The sequence below is a fragment of the Larimichthys crocea genome, chromosome XXII, assembly GCF_000972845.2.
Source record: "Larimichthys crocea isolate SSNF chromosome XXII, L_crocea_2.0, whole genome shotgun sequence".
Classification (NCBI taxonomy): Eukaryota; Metazoa; Chordata; class Actinopteri; family Sciaenidae; genus Larimichthys; species Larimichthys crocea.
Window position 1 is genome coordinate 3,268,762 of NC_040032.1, and position 21,197 is coordinate 3,289,958.

The following is a 21,197-nucleotide window of genomic DNA, read 5'->3' on the forward strand; positions in this document are numbered from 1 at the left end:
TAAATTTGTTATCCAGTTCTGTTTTTACAATTTCACGACTGATCCCGGTAAAAAGCTACGCTTTGTTTCAACCATGAAAGTGTGTTGGACTCGCAGAATGTTGTGTATCTTGACACATAGTGAGGGGAGAAGAATTATGCTGGCACCAAAAAGTAATGTTCAGTTTCAGATCCAATGAATAACACAGGTTAAATGTTAAGTGGTAACATTTATTTTGAGGAACAGTATGCTGAATGCATTTGAACAGAATTCTGCAGGTTATGTACGTGAGGCGTTTCTCACAGTGTGTGTTTCAAGACTACGAGAGATTGTCTTTTCACCGGTCCAGACTGGACCATCAATCCTGAAAGCACCCTGAACTTTTAAAGCAGTAAGGAACAAATCATTCACTGTTGGGGAGAGAAAAAAAAAGAAGGTAGTTTTGATGCAGGGTTCAATTTTTTAACAGAGCTGCATTGCATGAGATACTCTCCTTTCTCATAAAATAAAAACAGAAAATAAATAAATTAACATTATACAAAATCATATTTGTATCGCTAGACAAAATTCTATGGCCACTCTTTTGACATTAATGTTTGGCAACATTAAAATAAATGTTGTACAAAGGAGGGGTTGAACAAATCTAGTTCATTATTATTCTTGAATGCGTTGATTTTTCCGTTCTCAAACTAATTATGAAACCACATCCCTCAACCAATGATGTCAACCTACCTGACTTTATATGATGTGCAAAAGACACTGTCTGTAAATTAACTCATCAAGAAAAGGCAAATGTAAACATGACTTTCAGAGAAAAACAAAAACAAAAAACAATCACATGATGAGTACAACCCTAAAACATACAGAGAATACTCTAGAGAACTGAGTTTCTCTTCCTCCCATTCTGGTAGTTCACCAATACAAGCTACAACTAAAGCAAACAAAACTTAAGTAGCTTTGGAAATATGGATGGGATTCAAATCTCCAGGTTTGTCTCTATTGCTTTAATCCTCTATTAACGGTGTGTGTGTGTGTGCGTGTAAGAGTTACTCAATTATCCTCCTTGAAGGTTGTTTGAAGAAAAGTTAACTTGGAACAGACAGCTAGCCAGAGGAGTTACTTAATTAACAAAGCAGGATACTTGTACATGATAAAGAAGGTAAAGTGCTGGCCTTCTTTTCCCTGCAACACTCTGATAATTGCTGGCTAACTTAAAGTAAATACCTTGATTTGATCAAACCGAGCTTATAAGCCTGTGAGATGTCAAAACTCATCGTGAAATGTATGCTCAATTAAGAAGAGAGACTAGATCTGTAGACCTAACTTATAATCAAGAGAAATTCAACCAAAATGTACACTTCTTTTGTTCTGTTCACTTGCTTTGAGTTTTATATTAACAGACCAGTCCTATGAACTAGTCATTGGCTGAACATATAGAGTGTGTATCCTTGACTCTTCATAGAAAACGTCTACTTTTACCAAAAAATTACCACAGCTTGACAGTTCCTCTCTACAAAAACTGCACTCGCCGACCCTGATCTTTTTCTACATGACATCTGTCATATATAAAATGAGTCATGGAGATGTGCGATAAAGTGCATTCAAATGGAGCATATAGCAGTGAGGTACTGTGCTATAGTGTCAGTCCTCCTCATCGCTCCAGAAGGCATCTTCTTCGTCGAGATCCACGCCGTGGAAGAGTCTGCAACGGGGAAAGAAAATGCACGTTCAACCAACATGTTTACAGACGGAGTGTGAGTGATGAACAAAAAAATAAATAGAGAAAACAGATCACTAACTGGTTGAAACAGGGTGATTGTGGGTTGTTAAAATGACTGTATGGGTTGACTTTGCTGAGCAGGCCTAAGCACAGCCAACAGAAGTATTGTCTACACGAGGTGCAGGTCATCTTGTTACAGCCATCCACTTTCTAGAGACAGAGACGAGGCATTAGAGAGAATGTTTTAAACACTGAATCATCTATACTGTGCACTGAACACGTTATTTATCTGACTATCATGTGTGACCCCCAAAGCTTGTTCTACTGCACTATGACCAGCAGGGGGAGCCTAACCTGTATATTGGTTCCACAGCGGGGGCAGCATTTGCAGTTTTCATTGAGCCAGTCTCTGCTAAAGGATTCTTCCACCGCCTTCTGGATCACCCTCTTCCCAAAGCGTTGCTCCATGAACTTTTGCCCCTCAGTTGTGGCTGACAGGTACTCATCTCTGAGGTTACGCAAGTCCTCTATGGTACAAGATAGAAAACAGTATTCAGTATTTGACCAATACAGCACCTAAAAGCTATTATTACTATTATACTAACATAGCTTTTGTTAACACGTGTTGTGATATTACCTGCAGGGATTTTACAGTTGGAGAGGCCATGATAGCCCAGCTTGCACAGTGTGCAAAAAGCATACTGGCAGGCTGAGCAAATGCCCATGGTTGTGTCCGGCTCCACCATGACAGCGGTGCCACAAGACTGACGGGGACAGTAAACCACATCGGCCATGAGGTCCAGACTTGATTGGAGCAGCAAACGGTCATAACGGGCAAAAAGCTCCTCATCCACAAGCTGCTTCACCTGAGAGGCGAAGACAGATAAAGTGGTAAGACAAACAAAACACAGATACATAAACGGATGTCTACTTTACCACTCGATTACCTGCAACGGTGTGGCTACAGAGGTACATTTGGGCTCAGGGCAATTAAGGCACTGAACGTTGCCATCTCGTATTTGGATCTGGAAGTATTCAGTCATGCAGGCCTTGCAGTAGACATGCTGGCACTCCTTAAAGCAGAGGCAGCTGGAGCCCAGCTTTTCTACGAAGCAGATCCCGCAGCAGAACACTTTGCCGTCGAAAACCCTCTGCCGCTGCGCCTCGTCGAAGTCCAGGAGCTGAGGTAGGAGGTCGGCGCGCGGGTCCATCAAAAGAACGGTCCGCGGGTCAAGTTGAGAAGACGAGGACAACTGCGGTTCAGATTTTTCCTTCTTTACTTCTTTTTTCTTCTCCTCAACATTTTCAGAATGACTCTCGCACTGCAGAGCTGAACCAAATTGATATTTGACATTAATAATTAACATTCCTTTATAACAACAACAACAACAACAAAAAATGCTACTGTAATACTCTACCTGCGGCTGCAGGGTCAGTTTTCCTGCGCTCACCACCGGCTTTACTTCCTCCCCTGATGACTTCAAGAGGAGACTTGATGCCCAAAAAATCCAGAGCCTCCTCTTTGAGGAGCTGGATCCATGTGAAAAGAATCACAGAGCCTTGGTTCTCCTCCCACAGCTCATCCAGGCGTCTGCACAGAGCGCTCATCTGAGAAGGAGAAGGAAGAGGCACGGAGTGATGAAGGACATAATAATAACAATTACTTTTTATGGTAAAGACACACACTTCTTCTCAGTTGACTCAATTTAAAAAGGTCAGCTGCGGGTCAGCTTTTCTATAGTACTGTCGTCTTTGAGAAGGGTAAAATCTGAGGCAACTGGACTTGGCTGTAGATCCGTAAGAGATGTTTCCCCTCTCATCAAAGAGGCTTAAACTGAGAAAGCCTCTCGGATGTTGCCCCAGATTTAACCCTTCTCAAAGAAAGATGACCTGGATGACTGAGAACCTTCACAAACCATCGTTTTGTTACATTACATCAGTGCTACATGAGCTATCGTAAGCGTTACCTGCGCTCTGGTCATCCATTTAGAGCTGAGAGTGAAGAGCGGCGAGGACGTGGATGGATAGTCTGGAGGAAGCTCAAAGTTGAGCACCAAAGGAGGCAAGAAGCATACATTGTATTCCGTTTGCTTCTCTCCTGAAACATAGAGGAAACAAAATTACATCTTTTTTTTAACGGGAGCGACACTCACAATGTGTACGTGAGACGACATATTAAAAGTACCTTTGACTACTACTTTGAAATCAGTAGGGAGCTCCAGGCAGAGCTGGATCTCTCCCCCCTGCGCAGACTCTGCCCGGTGGAACTCCTCCTCATCGTAGATACTTGCTAAAGCAAGCAGCTCATCCTCCTGGGCTTCCCTGTCCTCAGACATTTACATACCTGTAACAACAACAAGATGTGATACGGTTATAGATGCAGCAAAGCCAAGCGGTGGCTAATCACGTGTACATTTGACTTGCACATCTTCACACACGCCTATCCTTCCGTGTACTGATTATTTGATCCAATGTGGGTTAATTATTTGTCTAGACGCACTCAAACAGAGTAACGTTACATCAATAACGAGCCCACACACAGCTAACGCAACTTTGTTGTGACATAACATCAGCTTACCTCATCTGACGTCAAGGCTCAAAGGTTAGCACGCTAAGCCAGCAAAAGTAAACTTATCCACATAAGACGTGTTCGTCGTTTAATGATGAGGTTAACGCTCGCCTAAATAATAGTGAATGTTGTTGTGCACAGGAGGGGGGGAAAGCTGGTAAACTAAACGCAAGGAGACAGATAACATGGCGTGAGTGAAGCAGTCCGAGCTAGTTAGCAATGTTAGCCGGTGTAAACAGTGGCTATGGCTACAGTGGGGAGCTCGGCCCGGCTCTTAACTTTTCCTCTGTGGTAGCTTCAAACTAGACCACTTTATCTGTACTTTACTTCACTTCTGAGCAAAGCTCGTACAAATACGACAACACAGTAACACGTTTCTTACCGTGACCGACCCAAAGTGCTAGTGACTCCTGCACTCTGACTGGTTCATGGCTGTGGGGGTCAATGACATGTGGAGGCGACAGCGCCGCCTGTAGGCCGAACACCGAAGTTATCGCTGCCCACATTCAAAACTATATTTTTATTTTGTTTACATGCGGTTTTTTGACGAGTTTCTCCAGTGTTCCAAAGCCACAGCAGCGGCCTCCCGTTCTCTTGTTTCCACCACCATCTGCCAATCCCTCAAACTTTATGAATTATCGTCACACAGGAGGAGCCGTAAGTGTTGTATGTTTGTCTAACGTCGCCCAGGAGGCCAGTGCATACACACCGCAGCCTGGCAACCATTTATATACCGCCAATACACCGACATACATGTCAAAATCCAGAAATACCGTAATCAAACTGTATTTATTTCATTTACTGTGTGTTTAATCATGTATTTCTGCGTTTATTTGTGTAATTTGTTGTCCTTCATACAAATTTAAGCAGAGTTGGACTAAACAGTTTTCATTTATAGCAGCTGGGAGCCACACATGTAGACTCACAGGCAGACTTAGCGTACATCGTACAACATACACATAAACTCAGAAGCAAATTCATACAGACACGCTTTATAGTATGTTCATGAAATGATAAATGGTGATATAAATTAATGTGCTTTCATAACATACTATAAATAAGAATATAATAAATCTAGTTATTTATCAAGGCTTCAGCCCCTGTGACCCATTTAAGGATAAGCAGTTACAGAAAATGGGGGCATGGATAGTTATTTATTACCACTTATTTACTATATTAGAACTAATACATTTGTCAGTTTTGCTTTTAAATTGGAAAAAATAAATAATATCCAATGATAGATGCAACTTATAGTATAGTATAATAGTATGTAAAAAAAATAAAATGAAATGTGGTCATCCTGGTCAACTTAGCAAAGACCTGACACACAATGTCCACAGTTTACAAGGTTACAGATTGTCAGTGTTGTTTAGGTCTGACAATAACCTGAAGCTATCATTCATCACGTTTAAAAATTGAAGGTAGGAGATGCGTTCACTGACAATATCCATGGTATATAAGGATAAATTTTTCACAAGCTGTTTTTTTTTTGTCAAGATTTATTTTTTGCTTTTTTGGTGATGTGGCAACAGCAGCAGCACCCAGGAGTGTGTTTGTTGGACCAGCATTCACGCTGTTAAGTAGAAAAACAAAACAAAAAAACAATACAAGGCTACCAGAGAACAACCGACGGACCATTGCTTTTGAATGAGAAAAGCCAAACAATGAAATCCTGCATGACAGTTAACTAGCAGTATCTAGTTTCATCAACAAACAGTACAAGTAAACTCAACACAATCTCCTTCTGTCCTTTTAAATTTATAATCCATCAGTTACATTTGTAGTGGGAGAAATGCCCCGTTTGTCACGTACAATGTGGAACAATCCATGTTCATTTACCACATCATCTATACCTTATTTAGACTGCAATATTTTACATTTTCATAAATCTTGGGTGTAGAACTAGTTTTCTTCTGCAGAGCTTACGATTTTTCAAATGTGACATTCTTTGCTTAAATGTGCTCAGGAGATTCTGAACAAAAACAATCTTCAACACATTGGCCGTCAAAGCAACACAGAGAAAGCAGTTTCCATCCCCACGCTCACAACTCTTACGTAATAATGTGGTCCATTCAATATTAACATTACGCAATATTTTTGTATTCAGAGAAAATGAGAAATGACATGCCGTGGAGGGATGACTGAAGAATTGTATTGACTAGTGGTGCTGCTGTCTGTGTCTTTAAGAGCGGCTACTGTGCCATCAATAACAATCTCAGAAGAATGACAGAACTGGGGAGGGGCGAGAAGCGGGACAAACAGAGGTGAAACTCAGGGCTGGCAGCTGCAACAGTTAGTCAATGTCCATTTCAGGGAGCTTGTTCTCTGCTGTCCCCTGTTCCGTGCCTGCGGATGTAGTTTTGTCTGGGTTGCATGGCTGGCTCTCTGTTCCCTCCTGCCCGTTGACTGGCCCGTTCTCGGTCTTCTCCTCCTTAGGAGGCTCCACCTTGGGTTTGGGTTTGGACACCACTGGGTTGCAGGCTGAATAAAGCTCCTGAACGAGGAAAAAGAAATCATTCATTAGAGGTAGAGTACAAAAAATAATTCTCCAGAGATGATTTTTGCTCACATGATCAGAGCTTTTAAATTAAATTATGTGGATTTGTACAAGCAATTTGTACAATGAAGACTTGTTTTATTATTTCACACATCTTTGCCACTATTGCAAAACTGCAGCTGTCCTTTAGAGGTTGCTGTGATATGTTTGGGGCTAGCAGTTGTATTACCACTACTGAATTTTCTTTCATTTCTGTATGTGCCTTGAATGCACTCTCAGTACCTTAGTCTTGGCCTGAATCTCTGCAACTTTGACCACTGGATCCAGAGTGAGGTCCTGGCTATTCTGCTGGTTCATCTTGCTGTTCATCCACACCATGGCGTCGTTCAGCTGCTTGCCCACCCGAGTCACCTCCAACTCATCCAGGTGAATGTACTGCTCATCCTGTTGGAAGACGAGCAGGTAAATGAGTACCTACAACCACCTTCTGTTCTTAAATATACTTAAAGGCAGTTTTTGCATCTCTGCATTTACACTTATCCTACGAGGTCCCTGCTATACAAATAAAATCTATGAGAGCTGCTGCTCTAATATTTCAGTAACAAAATCTAGCTGAGCAAACAATTTGGCAAGTCAACAAACGTGTTCCATGAGCCAGATTACCTTCGCCTTGTAAGCTTCGATGATCTTCATGAATAGCTGGATCTGTCTGCCAAGCTCCTCAAACGCTTTTGGTCTCTCCTCAGCTTCTATGTATCTCTCATGAATTGGCTGGCCAAGTTTCTGTAATAAAAAAAAAAAGCACAGACAGTCAAGCAAGACAAAACTGATGAAGAAACACAGCTAATTCACAATTTAATGACAAAAATCAACCAACAAACGTCTGAAACTGTACAGGGCAGTCGCCATGTATACGGTCTGGTGTTACATGTCATCTATTACTGTCCAGTGACACACTGCGAGCCCGATTACCTTCAGTTCAGCGAGTTTGTCAATGTAAACTTGTTTCTGTTGGTCCTCTCCGTCTTCATACAGCCAGTTCTCTGTGTCCTCGAGTTTTATTGAGAACGCATCGCGGTCCTGCATGTTGCACAAGAAGTGACATTAAATCCCCAATTCTTAAAAACAAACCCACTGGAAGTTAAACACACTGCTCACGCTCTCTATTACCATGTGGTATATTGCCATCTACAGGACTTGAGTGTGCACTATACTCACAGCTTCATTTACAAACTTCTCCAGGGCGCCGTGCAGTTTATCCCTCATGTCGTACACGTACTCTTCTACGTTGTTCTTTGCGTCGTTCCTCTCCTTCTCTAACTTATCCTGCATGATCATCTTACCCTGGAAGTGTCACAATGAGGGTGTTACCAGTTAGTCAGCAGAGTAGCACTAGATAAAGCGCAGCTATAATATTATGACAGAAATCCTAAAGTGCTCCATTTTTGTTTTAAATAAAAAGCAAATGAAAGCAAGAGCGAGATGTCTCTGCTGCTGGCACATTGCTCGGATAAAGTGCATGCTAGACATTCCTGGTCATTTTTAGCACATTACCTCGTTCTCCACAAACATATTTAGTACGTCAGTGGACAGCTGCCAGTGCAAATTGTTCTCTATGGGCAGCTCGACTGTCTTCGTTTTCACTTTGGGCTTCTTCGCCTGAGGGGGCAGATCGTTCTTCTTCTCCTGCTTGGCGTCCTCCGTCGTCTGAGAAAGGAGAGACGAAAATCATTTTAGCCGGTGTAAAAGCTGCTGCTTTGGTAGGAAAAAATGTTCTACAAATATGACATATGTAAGAGGAACTGAGGTGAATCCCAGGGTACATGTTCGAAAGTTTCCTAACTGCTATAATACAGGCACTTTAAATCTGTGGGATTCCTACCAGAGTGGATTAAGCTTTTTTGTGTGAATACATTAGATTCTGTGCAGACATTAAATACATTTGATTGTGCCTTTAAGACTATTTAACACCCATTTATCTTTCAGTGTGTGTATGTGGTATAAATATTATAAAGAGCTACATTTCTTTAAAATCACTTGTTAACACTGGCTGTGGCACATTTAGGCGATGTCGGGATCTGTCTCTCTCTGTCTTTGCTTTATCTTTTAATGGATGTTTCGGATGAAAACACCAAAAGTGACGTCTGGAAACATTTGTTCTATCTTCAATAGCATCACATTTTGTTGAACCTGCCACATTCCTGCCCTTTTCGACTTTGTGCCGTGCGTTTGTTTACACTGGAAGCAAACAGACCTGCTATCCACATTTAAAAGGCTGTTTGTGTTTCCACTTGTCCCAGCAATTGTAGATAGCACTGTAACTCTTTTGTATATGTTCTGAAAAATGTATTGACATTACGGTGATAGCCTTAATCGCTGAGCACAAGGTTACCTCCATCTCCTCTGTCTCTGATTTCTTGTCTCCGTTGTCTCCAGCCTGGGCTTTCTGATCCTCCTGGTCTACCTGCATTTTGTTCTGAGACACAGCAACAAAAGAAAAGACCTCTCAACCACATGTGTTTTCAGGAAGTTGTGACACTGATATTGAGTTAAGAAGAGTCTAAGTTGTTGTTTTCTGCTTGAGCTTTGTTCTGCTCGAGTTTGCCACAAACTCAGGATGAATTCAAACAACATTCAAACAGCTTTTCACATTTGTTGCAGACGTACTGTGTTTGATAATATAACGTTCCCAGGCGTTGATGATTCCACAATTACAAAGCATTACACATATGTGATCCAGCAGTTGGCTCTGGAGTGCAGATGGTGACTAACAACCCGAAATAAAATGCCAAACAAATTACAAAGAGACATTAGAGACAGAACACAGCACATTGAGGCTGTCTTAAGCTTGTTAAGGCATGACATCGACATTCCAGAGTGATAGCATGATCAGCTATTAAAAAAAACAGAGGTGGGGCCAGACTGACAATCTGTGTGAACAAGATCTGTGGTGAAAGACAAAGCGGTATACATCAAACACACACACACACACACACACACACACGTCATTATTTCATTTCACCTAGTACAAATACACGCAGTACACACCTCCTCCTCCTTCACTGTCTGGTCTGTTTCCATTGGCTCCTCTCCCTCGGCCGTTTTCACGACCTCTACTAGCGAGGCGCTCGATACACTGAACACTCCGTGAACGTTGACCCGGACCTTCACCTTGACCTTTGCGCTCTCCCCAGACGCCTGAGGGACCACATTCTGGATCAGGAACTGGCCTGTAGGGCCGGAAAAAAGGTCAAAGGTTAGAACAGGTAAGAGTATCCTCTTATATCCTCAAGGAAACACACAAGAAATGAAGGAGGAACTGTTTGTATACGTCGACTAATGACACCATACTCGTTACTGTCCACTTATCTCTAAGTAAGGAGTTGACTTTGCAGTACCTATAGAGCTGTTGGGGTAGGGCAGCTCCTTGGGGTTGTTGTAGTAAGCTTCAAGAGTGAAGGGGTCTTTCCGGAAGAAGGTCAAAACTTTGGAGAAGGGAGCTGCATGGTTCTTTGGGAAAACCTCACAATCACTGTAAAAACGCAACAGGAGGAGGGCAAAGAGACGACAAAAGGTCACACAGACAGAACCGTACAACTTAAATCAGAAATTTACAGTGATGTGGATTGTCACTGGTTGCATCCATTTTTTTTTATACATTTTAAAATGTGAACGCAGCTGGTAGAGATTTCAGATAGTAAGTGCAGAGAGTGTGGTAGAAAATCCTGCAGGTGGAGGTAAGCGGCAGCACAAAGGTGTGGTCTTTTAAAGAAAACAGGTTTCTAACCTTGTCTTAGTTAGTGAGTCATTCCAGCGTGACAACTGTGTTATACTACGCAACAGACAAAATAAAACACTGAGGAACAAATTCAACTGATATGTAACGGCATGCTAGATATTTTAACACTGCGAGGCCTCACACAGTATTCTCCTGACAGGCCAAACCACATGACATCAATCAAGTCCACTGATACCCACACCAGCATCAAAGTAGGATATTAGCTCTGCGAAATCTTATAAAGCGTGATGTTCAAGTCCTGCTTTGGTGTTGTCAGCTAACTGAACGTACCTCAGTCCTTCCTCTGCGGCTGAATTCCATTTCAGGGAGATGGAGTAGGGGACAACATCTGTAATGGAGAACTCTCTGACTTTAAATGCTGGTGACAAGATAGCACACTGCAGAAAAAAAAACACACGAAACACAAGTTAAAGTTCTGTCATGACGTCGCTTTCTTATTGTAACAGCAAGAAGTTCAGTGTCCACGAAATATGAAAACAGTAAAATAAGAGCTACAAAAACACAAATCCAGCTTAAGACATCATTATGTATGTATGCATGTGTGTCATATATAAGTGATGGTCAATGACAGGTGAGCTGTACCTGCAGAGCGCAGCCTCTAGCCACGGCCTCGTCTGCGTTCAGGGTGGTGCTCAGCTCCTTGCCGAAGAATTTGCTGATTCGCTCTTTGATTGCGGGCATTCTGGAGGCGCCGCCCACGATCTCCACTGCATAGACATCTTCCTTTTTCAGCTCTGGATACAGGAAGTGGGGAGATGAGGGTGATACAAAGCAGTCTTGTTAAAGATCACAGTGTCACAGCTTCTAATACTACGACACCATTGCTGATGCTGAAATAGTAAAGAGAACAGCACGGCACAGGGTTGAGCTAAAGCTACATGTATGCACATGAAAAATGGCACGCTCCTACAATTTGGTTCCTTGCAGAGAGAACTGTTGTTAAAGGCTAAGATTCTGTCTTTATAAGTTGTATCGCTCTGTTCAGACCCACCAGGCTCCATTGACAAATCATTTTCAGTCATTTTACCTTGAAGATCATCTTAACATTGCAACACCTTCTTTAAAACTCAAAACTATTGTTTTCCACTGTTCCAACAATCATCGACTCTGGTTTGGTGGAAACAAACCGTTAATTCACCGAGTCGGACGTGAAAAATATCAGAAGAAGTGCGAGAGGGAGGTCAGATCGGATCAGAGAGACAGAGGGAATATTTTCCACATGTGACTCTGTGGATTAATGGTGATTGTTGGAACAGTGGAAACACCAAGCAAGGCGGTTGAGGTGACTGTGAGGTTTAAATGAAGTGTTACGATGTTAGGTTGGCAAGCCGACGGCCATCATGAACAACTCCTCCCACCCCCTGCACAGTCCTTCATTCCAGCAGCTGTCAGGCTCTTTAACACCAGCATGATATTTCTTACTTGCAAGTATTTTTTTTATTTTAATCAACCTTGTGTGTACAAGCTGCTGTCACCAGTGTGGGATCAAAGTCTATCTTATCTTACAATTACTGCTTTTGCCAATGGAGCTTTGAACACAGTGATTCAACTGCTGCTCCTGGTTAAACAAAAATATCTTTCTTATTAACAGATCTATCTCTGTGGGGATCCTTTAATGTTGTCAGACACTTATAATAATATTCAGAGCAAAAACAAGCACTATTATTGGGTGTTTATTGACTGTGCCAAGGATTACACAGCGGCTAGGTGCAGTCATCTGGCTCAAGTTCTTACCATTACTCACTCAGACACAAAAACATGGGAAAATATGATCTAGGTTGAAAAATACTTAAGGTTACCCTTTAACAATACAACTCTGCAGCCAGTGTCCGGAGGGAAAGGCTGTCTCAGCGAAAGCACATGACTGAACCTTGTCTAAGTGAGTGTGCACGTGCTGACCAGGATAGTCCATCTGCTATTAAAGTCTGATGTACTTACTGGCTTGTTCCATGACGCTGCGCAGGGGACCCTCTACTTTGGCCAGCAGCCCCGCACACATCTCCTCAAACTGACCTCTGGGGACACACAGTCATAGATTATTAATAGACTCAGACAGAGACAAGCAGATGTACATGGGGTACCTCGAAAAGTCATTTCTAATTATATCAACACACTTTAGAATGTGTGCTTAGACTGTGAAGACTCAAACCACAGCACATAAATCAGTGTTTCTTAAGACCTCAGCAGCTTTGCTTCACCTGTTCAGTTTACTGGACACGTCGATGTCATTCATGAAACACTCAATGTTGAGTGGCAGGTCGGAGGAGTTGGCACTCATCAGCTTCTTGAGCTTCTCGCACTCTTGGTAGAGGCGCACCAGTGCCCGGGGCTTGGATTTGACGTCCAGCTTGTACTTCTTCCCAAACTCCTCACAGAAGTGGTTGACCAGGATGTCGTCGAAGCCCTTCCCGCCGAGGTCCGAGTCAAACGCCGTGGCCAGGATCTGACGGCAGAGGACGACAAAGGGGGGAAATGTTTGATTGGATGACAAATGATCAAACTGCTGGATAAATATTTTATATCACTGCTAGAGCAGACATGTGCGGGTATAAGAATGGAAAAAGTGGACATGTGCTCAGTGGTCACATTACTTCAACATACTACAAGAGGTTATCAACTTTTTGGTTTTGCCCCACATTATTCAGTTTTTAGGCTGCAGTTTTTGAGCGGCTCTCGACATTCACCCTTCAACCATGACCTGGCCATATTTGAAGGCTCTGCCGGGACAAGAAACTTATTCTCCTGAACTAAAAGCCTATGATTCCACCCTGCTTTGGGTACATTGGCTCAAGGAAATGTTGTCTATTAAAACAGATGGAAAACTGTGTCTGCATAAGCCTGGTACACAGAAGAGATTTGAGAAAACATTGGCACAGTGTCACACCATTTACATTTAGTCATTCAGCTGGCGCTTTTATACAAAGCGACTTACAAAAAAGGGAAACAATCACGGTAAAGCGCGATTTGGACATACTGGTACAGCAGTAGGTACTGTGAAGGTTCGAGCGGGGTAGATTTATCATCTCCAGTTGTTGGCAGTGCTAGGAGAGGCTCTGAAGAGCTGGGACTTCAGGAGGTTTTTAAAAATAGAGAGGGACTCCCTTGCTCTGGTAGGAACTGTGTTTCCACAATGGGGAAACGTTAGCTTTGATTTTGAGTTGGATTTGTTGGATTCATTTATTCATGTCATTTTACAGACACTGTTATCGTGACAAATTTGTTTCGACGGAAGATTTATCTTGTGAACTGTATGGCAGTCATTTTGTCCTGTTTGGATTCTACTTGGTGTCGCATTTTCTTTGCATTTATCTATTTATTTTGTTTGTCCTTTGAAATATACTCAGTCAAAACCTGTAAACTTTGTCTTTTTCTACACGGTTATTCTTAATAGAATTCCCTCGAAATGAACAAAAGGAGGCAATACAAACATTACCGCTTTTGTCCACACCGCCAAAATCAACACAAAATGGATGATGAGCCATCAGTTTTTAAAAGAAAGAAATAAATCACTCTGCTTTTATGCATATGGGATGAATGCATTCTTAGTAATCAATAACGTGTACAACATGTGGGTCGGATGTCCTTTTCTACTGATTCCATTCATTCTTGACCGCCCCACTTCTGTCTGTCTTTGCCCGTGAGAAGAAAACAAAAAGGACCAACTTTTTTTTTGTGGCAAAAACAAACAAGCTCATAATGCTGTATCATCATAACCTGCCCTAACCGCCCCCCAACTCTTCACGCCCTTCAGTATTGCTTTTCAAAATAGGCACAAATTATTCATTACTCACCTTGAGCTTTCCCTTATTGAAGGCACAAACCGACACCTGGTAACCCGAGTGCCCCAGATCGACAAACACCACTATCCTGGGCTTCTCCTCTGGAGCTGGCAGGTCCTGCTTGTAGATGCCGTATGCCAGAGTCACTGCAACAGAAACAGGCATTAATCTGGTGTTAGTTTATTACCACAGCTGCATCAGCATACAAATAAATACATACAAAATACAAGTCGACAACTCAGTGCTTTCTCCTAGCTTTCTTGACAGAGGCTCTGGGAGATGTCTTAAACAAAATATCATCAGGTTGTCAGTGCAGTGTGATGACTGTCTAAAAGCCCAATTAGAGAGAACCAGCTACAATGCTACAGGTGCTGCCTGTCCTGCACAGAGTGTACTGTGTCTCAGTGTACCTGCAGTGGTCTCATTCATTAGTCGTAGACAGTTGAGGCCTGCGATTTGAGCTGCGTCCATGACAGATCTCCTCTCTGCGTCGGTGAAATAGCTCGGGACCTGAGGGGGGGGGGACAATTCAGTGTTAATAAAGTTAATATACACATGGCATTACCGTAAGGCATTTGATAAGACGCCAAAGATGTCCAAGATAAATCTCCTGCATCACAAGATTTCTGGATAACGTTAATCCGGGTGTCAAAACAAAACATCTCCATGTGGAAAAGCTCATGCGCTAAATTTAGCTACTGGCCACGGTAATAATAACACATTATCCATCATCCAGGGCTGATGCAAACTGTAGATTTAAGACCAGTGAAAGTAAGAGCATCCCTGTGCGAGCTCTGTAACATTACACAACAGATGCTGCTGGTGAATTCATATAGTGTGAGCACAGCAAGAGACACGCACACACACACACACACACACACACACACACACACATCCCACTCTTCGCCAGTGAGGTGTAAGGGAGGAAATAAAAGCTTTCAGACAAGACATCTGGTGAAGTCCTTGGAGCTCAAAATGTCACACACACAGGTGGTAATACATTTATAAGCCTTGGAGGCAGCTTTATCGCCAAAGCTAGTTGAAAATGCAAGAGGGTGACATTAATAGTTGTGACTCAAAGTGGCAGGATGTAGATGCGATACTTTTACTTGAAGTACAGTGAGTAAAAGTGAGTCACGTGTCTCTTGAAGCGCCACATCTTAAGATAAGCTGCGTGCGGTGACCCAGCGAGTAAATTAACACCTCCTCTCCTACATTTAAAGCCAATTAGATGAGATATCTTGCTTCAAAAAATTAGACTAAAAGACTAGTTGGAGCCGGGTAAGCAGAAAAAGGAATGCACCGCACTGACAAATCTATTTAAGATGTTTTATAGATTTTCAGACACCCTGCTGAAGCCGTGAAAGCGGTGCAGATGTCTGCTTACCGAGATGACGCAGTCGACGACTGGTTTCTTCAGTGCACTTTCAGCAGTCTCCTTGAGTTTGGTCAGCAGCATGCCAGTGACCTGCTCGATGCTGAACACCTTCTCCTCCTCCATGTACATCACCTAGAGTCGACAAGAATAAGGATGTTAACGCTTCAGTTTCATTGAAGGAATCTCAACAGACTAGACAGCTCCTAAAACTGATCTTTTGCAACAACAGGTTGATGCCGTCTTCTGATTCGTCCTATCTCATTTGTCCTGAGGACGCGCATCTCCACAGGGACACAAAATCATGCCGGGCTGTGTGCAAGCCAGGCGCTGTTATTTGTGTACAAGAAGATTTTTATCTGTTTACAGTCTAAGAGAAGAAGCTTTAAATAATTCATATTCGTGCATTGAGCTGACAGCTGGGGATCATTTCCTAGAACAGAATATTGTTCTAAGAGATAAATTGCCAGAAAAATAAACTTTAAGAGGTAGAAGAGAGGATAAAAGCATAAAAGAGCAATGATTCAGAGGAAAAAGAGAGGAGGAAGGAACATGAGGAATAATGCTGCGTCTCTATGCTTTCTCTCTGTTAAATTTATCATGGCCCTACTTCAACATGCAGCCACACTGATAAGTACAGCTCAGTTGTTGACTGTGTTAACTCAAGCTGCACTGTGACATTTTGTTATAAATGATAGCTTGTTTTCCTCACACTACATAAGGTTACTTGGAATCTTCCGACACCTGGACCCCACCAGACACGACGCTGTCACACTGGAGCTTCGTACCCCACCAGGAGGATTTCAGAAATGGAGCGCTTTGTCCTCCAGACTTTGTTAACCTGCTCAGATTTGGTCATCTTTTCCTTGATTTATGTGCGTCAACCATAAGTAAATATGGTACGGAGTTCATTTGTTTTCCTTTTGGCTTCAGAAATTCACACATTTGAGCATCTTATTTTGAAAATTAACTCAATCTTTAATGCCGTTTGTCTGTCTGACTTCTGGCCAGCTCGATCTGCTCTGTGCCGATTGACGCGGCTGGTCATGGTGTCCGTCAAAAATAGAACAGCCACGTATTTTTGGCAGACCAGAGTGACTTCTGAGACGCTTCTGAAACACCCTGAAGGCATCAGAAATTTGGCAAAAAAAATACAGCAAAGGCACCATAAAATCCTTAATCTTACTTTAATACCGGTGGATCCAGAGGGCATCTGTGCCAGATCATACACCAAGTGAGACTTGCTTGACTGGACGTAGGGGTCTGCAAAAGCCCGGCCATGGAATCGCTTGAAGCCCTGTACCGTGTTCTTACAGTTGGTCACCACCTGGATGTGACAGAGGAGGCAAACGTGGAAAAATAGTGTCACAATAATTGACATTAACTTTTAATTTTTTACGTTAATTAGTAACTCAAAGGATGTCAACGGTGTGATTTTACCTGGCTCTTTGCAGCTGCTCCTATAGATCGATTTCGTGGGCCGAATGATACAAACGACCTGCAAGACAACAAAAGAAAACATGAAGCTACAACCTGACATATTAATGAACAAAGCCGTATAAAATCCTTGTATAATCCACCTTTTTTTTTTTTTTTTTACACTTCAAAAGACCGATTTAATTGTCAGTTATTACACAGTCTCATGCCTACACATGACATGACATTTCAAAGCCCAACCCACATAAAACTGGACAGACCATTTTCCATGTCTGCAGTAGCAACACTAGCAGTTTGTTTCTGGTAACACTGAAAGAAAAAAATCAGTATGTAATATGATCAGGATTTCCGCTCCCTTTTAATATTTGCTTACAAGCGGAAACTAGGCTAATTAAAACAGGAGAGATCAGAACATTTCTCAAAGACAGCTTTGCTGAAACCTGGACCGTGGCAGCACGCAGGTTTGTTAAGAGCCATCTCTCAGCATTCAGACAGTGCCGTGTAAACACGGTGTAAAGTGGCGTGGTCAGTCCACTTGTGTCCTAGCTGGTTGTGTTCTAAACATGCCTGTCATCATCGTCCCTATCAAACGCAGATGTCAGAGCTACAGACGCTGTCAACACACGAGTCCAGTTGGTGATGTCAAAGAGGGATCAGTGCAACACGGCTCTGAAGAACATTGGCTCAACGAGTGGCGTGCCTCGTGGTGATCCAAAAACAGAGTAGTACGTCATATGATGTAGTGTGTTTTGTTCATTTTAAGTTAAGAAGAACACGTTTACAAAAACACTTTCACAGATAATTTGATAAGTAATGGTTTAATAACCACTCATTAAAATAACCACTAATAGTTTAATAACTAGTTTTAAGGCAACACTCCAAAAAGGCACTGTTGATCACTTTAATTAATAAATTATTCTTTTGATTGAACATTAAATGTTAAAAATTAAAAAAAAAACATTCCTGTTACAAGACACCAAGGGACAAACAAATGTGTTGAAATTGTATTTGTGTTGATTTATCCATTATCTTTCTGTCCATTAACTCATCTAGTCAAACTGTGGGACAAGCTGCTGCAGGTGGTGCATGGATTACTGGGTACAAATACTAAGTTGCATGAATGTGACATATGTAGAAAAAAATAAATAAGTTCATTTGAACGTCAGCCCGCTGACCTTATTTCAGTCAAATTGAACTCCTTTTTTAGCTCAGTAGTAAGTAGTTTATTACATGTGGTTTGGTGTGTGTAACGCTTCCTATTCATTTCAAAATAAATGTTAACAAGTTCAAAAGATATTCCTGACATACAAGAAATATAAAGTTTAGATATGTTAATTAATAATATAATAATTTATACACCTTAGATACATTTTTACTTTTCTATGGCCTGGTATCAAATCATAAAAAAGAGGCCTGTTTATGTTATACTCCCCTCACCATTACCAAACTAATTATCCCAAGGCATCACCATATTATATCATCTTAAACTATAAGGCATGTAGTGGAACAATATAAAAGTTACTTACAAGAAATCATATTTTGTGATACACTGATTGATTTAGATAGTTGTTTTTTTTTCTATTTTATTTTAATTGTGCCTACTTATCTTATTAATTTGAGACTTTTTAAACATAAGTCTGAATTCATTTAATGGATTTTTACATTCTTCAGAAACCTGCAAGGCGTCAGACAAAGAAATTATGATTTAAAAAAAAAAAGAAGAGATAACACAACCTCTTTAAAAAGTAATATCATCTAAAGCTACAGTTTACTAATCTGTTATAGGCAGTACTATTCTGGGAACTCATTAATAAAGTCTTCTTGATAACATACACAGACATGTCACTATATTAGAAATGAGGCCAAAAGATCCCTTTAAAGTCATAACCACATGCTGACGTACAGCACGCTGTACAACATGTGTAACATGTCAGCTGAATGAAGTGAACTTGGACAATTCGAGAACAAAACGTTGATGACAACATTTCCCTTTTTTTAAATAAAGGATATCAACTCGTTTTTAAAGGTTAACATTATCAGTATATGTCTTTAGAACAAGTCATTCAACTCTTAAAGGGACTACAAATTGCTAGAATATTCCAACAAGCGATTGGCTGATGTCGTCATCGCAGAGAACATAACGGAAGGCGCACGCTTTGCCACACGGGGTACACCGGTTGGTCGGAGCTTTCGTCTTCCAAGAGATAAACAGTAATTAGAGCAGAGAGATGGGGAGGGGGGAACACCGCCCGCCCGTGATGGACTACTAAAGCCGGCACCTTACTCAAAGCGGTACATTACCGTTCATAAAAAGAACTGGAAGCTCGGCTAACTGACTAGCTCCCTCCATGGTTACACGAGCAGTGCGCGTTAAAGATGAATTCTAGACGGTTCCACGTCCGCCATGAAAATATTAAGACATTAAAAGACATTAAAGGTGTTTTAGTCTCACTGAAAGGCAGAATGGTGAACACATACGGAACACATGGATACAAGTACAGCTAACTGGCTAGTCAGTAACGCTGCATTCACGTGTATTACCCTAGCAACAGTGACACAACCACCATTAGAGGATAAAATGCACATCTTCTATAGCGATTTCATTAAATAACGCCTGTTATATTTGAGATACTTACGGTGTGCATCTGTCGCTGTACTCATTTGCGACTGTCTCGATCCCTCCGGCTCGGGCTACAGCTACATAGCAGCTTTGAAAGCCCAAGTCAAATCCCACCACTGACATCTTCAGCGATACGACTGTCTACGCTCTCTTTAACGTTATGTACAGTTGTCGTTAGAAAAATAAAAACGCGCGTATGGCTTTGAACTGGTGTAAAAGTCAGAAGAACTAGTTTGTACCGCGCCGTGTTAAGTCAGGCTACCTCTAGTCATAATCCACACCGCTCACTGTTACCGGTGTCTCAGCTCTGTCAGTACCGACTGGGCAGCCTGCAGCAAGCAAGGTAGTCTAAAACCGACGTCTCGTCTGGAGTCATCGCGAGATTTGCGTGTTTCTAGATATCTCTGGACCTTTCTATAACCATGTGAAAGACTGTTCTCCAATACACGAGGCTTTGGGGGGAAACATCCTGAGATTTTTTAGCTATTGCATAATAATTTTGGGGCCTCAAACCCAAATAAGAAACCAACGATAAATGTACGTGATTTTGACATGGGATCAACTCCAGGTAGAAAAACAAAAACAGACTGTTGTACGAGGGTGCTGTCGTGTTTTTAAGTATGAGGTCATATTTATATTTAACAGTATATAAATATGACTTCACAGTGAGTATAAAACTCTAATGAAATATTGTGTAACAGAAATGAATCATGTGAATAAGCAGTTTAACAGACCAGATCAGTCACATTTAAGATCAAACATTGTAAAGTTTTATGGATGATGGTGGATAGGGTTAGCTGTATACCTGTGCAGCAGGTTAATCATATTACAAACTTGTGTGTTTCACCTTATCAAATTAACCAAAATATGAAGGCTATACATGAACTAGAAAAAGATTTAACATGTCTGGTGGGTGGAATAAAAACCCTGAGTAAGAAGCCATGAAACAGAAACGAGAGACAGTGACATGTACATGTAGCTCTGACAAAAAGTAAATATGGGTGGGTGTACTGACAGTTGAATGGTGGGAGTGTGCATTGCGTTGGTGACACAGATAGCCAAATGCTCAACGCTGATACTGTTCAGTGTCAGAAGATAAAGAATCAAAAACAAAAAAGCCAAAATGAGATATATAAAAAAAACTATTTTTAGAAACTGTCTTATTTTTTCTTTTAAGGTGGACCATTTTGAGGATTTTATTTGATAGAAATATAATTAAAAAAGCATATATGGACATTTACAGCTGTTACAGCTATCAAATTCTGCTAAGCTGAAACCCTTTCATTATTATTATTATTTATTTATTGCTATATTTGTATTATTTATATTAAAAAGACAACAAATGAGACCAAAACATGAAGTGTGCCAAGCATTGACATATCCAATTAACACTGGGGATTGTGTGTTGATAAACAGGCTAAT

The 21,197-nt window shown here is 41.4% G+C and overlaps 2 protein-coding genes across 3 annotated transcripts; both read right to left on the reverse strand.

Annotated features, from left to right (window-relative positions):
* Positions 1 to 188: 188 nt before the first annotated feature.
* Positions 189 to 4,957, reverse strand: rnf14 (ring finger protein 14). Of its 2 annotated transcripts, none has more exons than XM_010729324.3 (9): positions 4,651 to 4,957; positions 3,885 to 4,043; positions 3,667 to 3,797; positions 3,118 to 3,307; positions 2,647 to 3,029; positions 2,337 to 2,565; positions 2,054 to 2,226; positions 1,779 to 1,909; positions 189 to 1,681 (listed from the first exon to the last, which is right to left on the reverse strand). In XM_010729324.3, exons 2-9 carry the CDS (start codon positions 4,033 to 4,035, stop codon positions 1,621 to 1,623), a joined length of 1,449 nt encoding a protein of 482 aa, XP_010727626.1. In that variant the 5' UTR covers positions 4,036 to 4,043; positions 4,651 to 4,957; the 3' UTR covers positions 189 to 1,620. The 2 variants fall into 2 exon arrangements, with proteins under 2 accessions (XP_010727626.1, XP_010727627.1); XM_010729325.3 differs by lacking the exon at positions 4,651 to 4,957 and adding an exon at positions 4,278 to 4,604.
* A 790-nt stretch (positions 4,958 to 5,747) lies between these two features.
* On the reverse strand, positions 5,748 to 20,128 carry hspa4a (heat shock protein 4a). Its single transcript, XM_010729327.3, has 19 exons — positions 19,792 to 20,128; positions 17,159 to 17,216; positions 16,905 to 17,045; positions 15,731 to 15,853; positions 14,754 to 14,853; positions 14,356 to 14,489; positions 12,763 to 13,007; positions 12,503 to 12,579; positions 11,147 to 11,298; positions 10,835 to 10,941; positions 10,164 to 10,297; positions 9,814 to 9,995; positions 9,158 to 9,241; positions 8,320 to 8,472; positions 7,984 to 8,109; positions 7,738 to 7,845; positions 7,429 to 7,548; positions 7,048 to 7,209; positions 5,748 to 6,762 (listed from the first exon to the last, which is right to left on the reverse strand). Exons 1-19 carry the CDS (start codon positions 19,896 to 19,898, stop codon positions 6,562 to 6,564), a joined length of 2,514 nt encoding a protein of 837 aa, XP_010727629.1. The 5' UTR covers positions 19,899 to 20,128; the 3' UTR covers positions 5,748 to 6,561.
* Between the last annotated feature and the right edge of the window lie 1,069 nt (positions 20,129 to 21,197).

What these genes read in the sequence shown, in the direction of transcription:
- rnf14 (XM_010729324.3), bottom strand. Translation starts at nt 4,035, where the DNA reads ATGTCTGAGGACAGGGAAGCCCAGGAGGATGAGCTGCTTGCTTTAGCA. An exon ending in CTGTAGCCACACCGTTGCAG is followed by an intron (nt 2,566 to 2,646) that starts GTAATCGAGTGG and finishes TTCGCCTCTCAG; the next exon opens with GTGAAGCAGCTTGTGGATGA. An exon ending in CAACTGTAAAATCCCTGCAG is followed by an intron (nt 2,227 to 2,336) that starts GTAATATCACAA and finishes CTTGTACCATAG; the next exon opens with AGGACTTGCGTAACCTCAGA.
- hspa4a (XM_010729327.3), bottom strand. Translation starts at nt 19,898, where the DNA reads ATGTCAGTGGTGGGATTTGACTTGGGCTTTCAAAGCTGCTATGTAGCT. An exon ending in CTAGAGGCTGCGCTCTGCAG is followed by an intron (nt 10,942 to 11,146) that starts GTACAGCTCACC and finishes TTTTTTCTGCAG; the next exon opens with TGTGCTATCTTGTCACCAGC. An exon ending in AGACAGTGAAGGAGGAGGAG is followed by an intron (nt 9,242 to 9,813) that starts GTGTGTACTGCG and finishes GCTGTGTCTCAG; the next exon opens with AACAAAATGCAGGTAGACCA.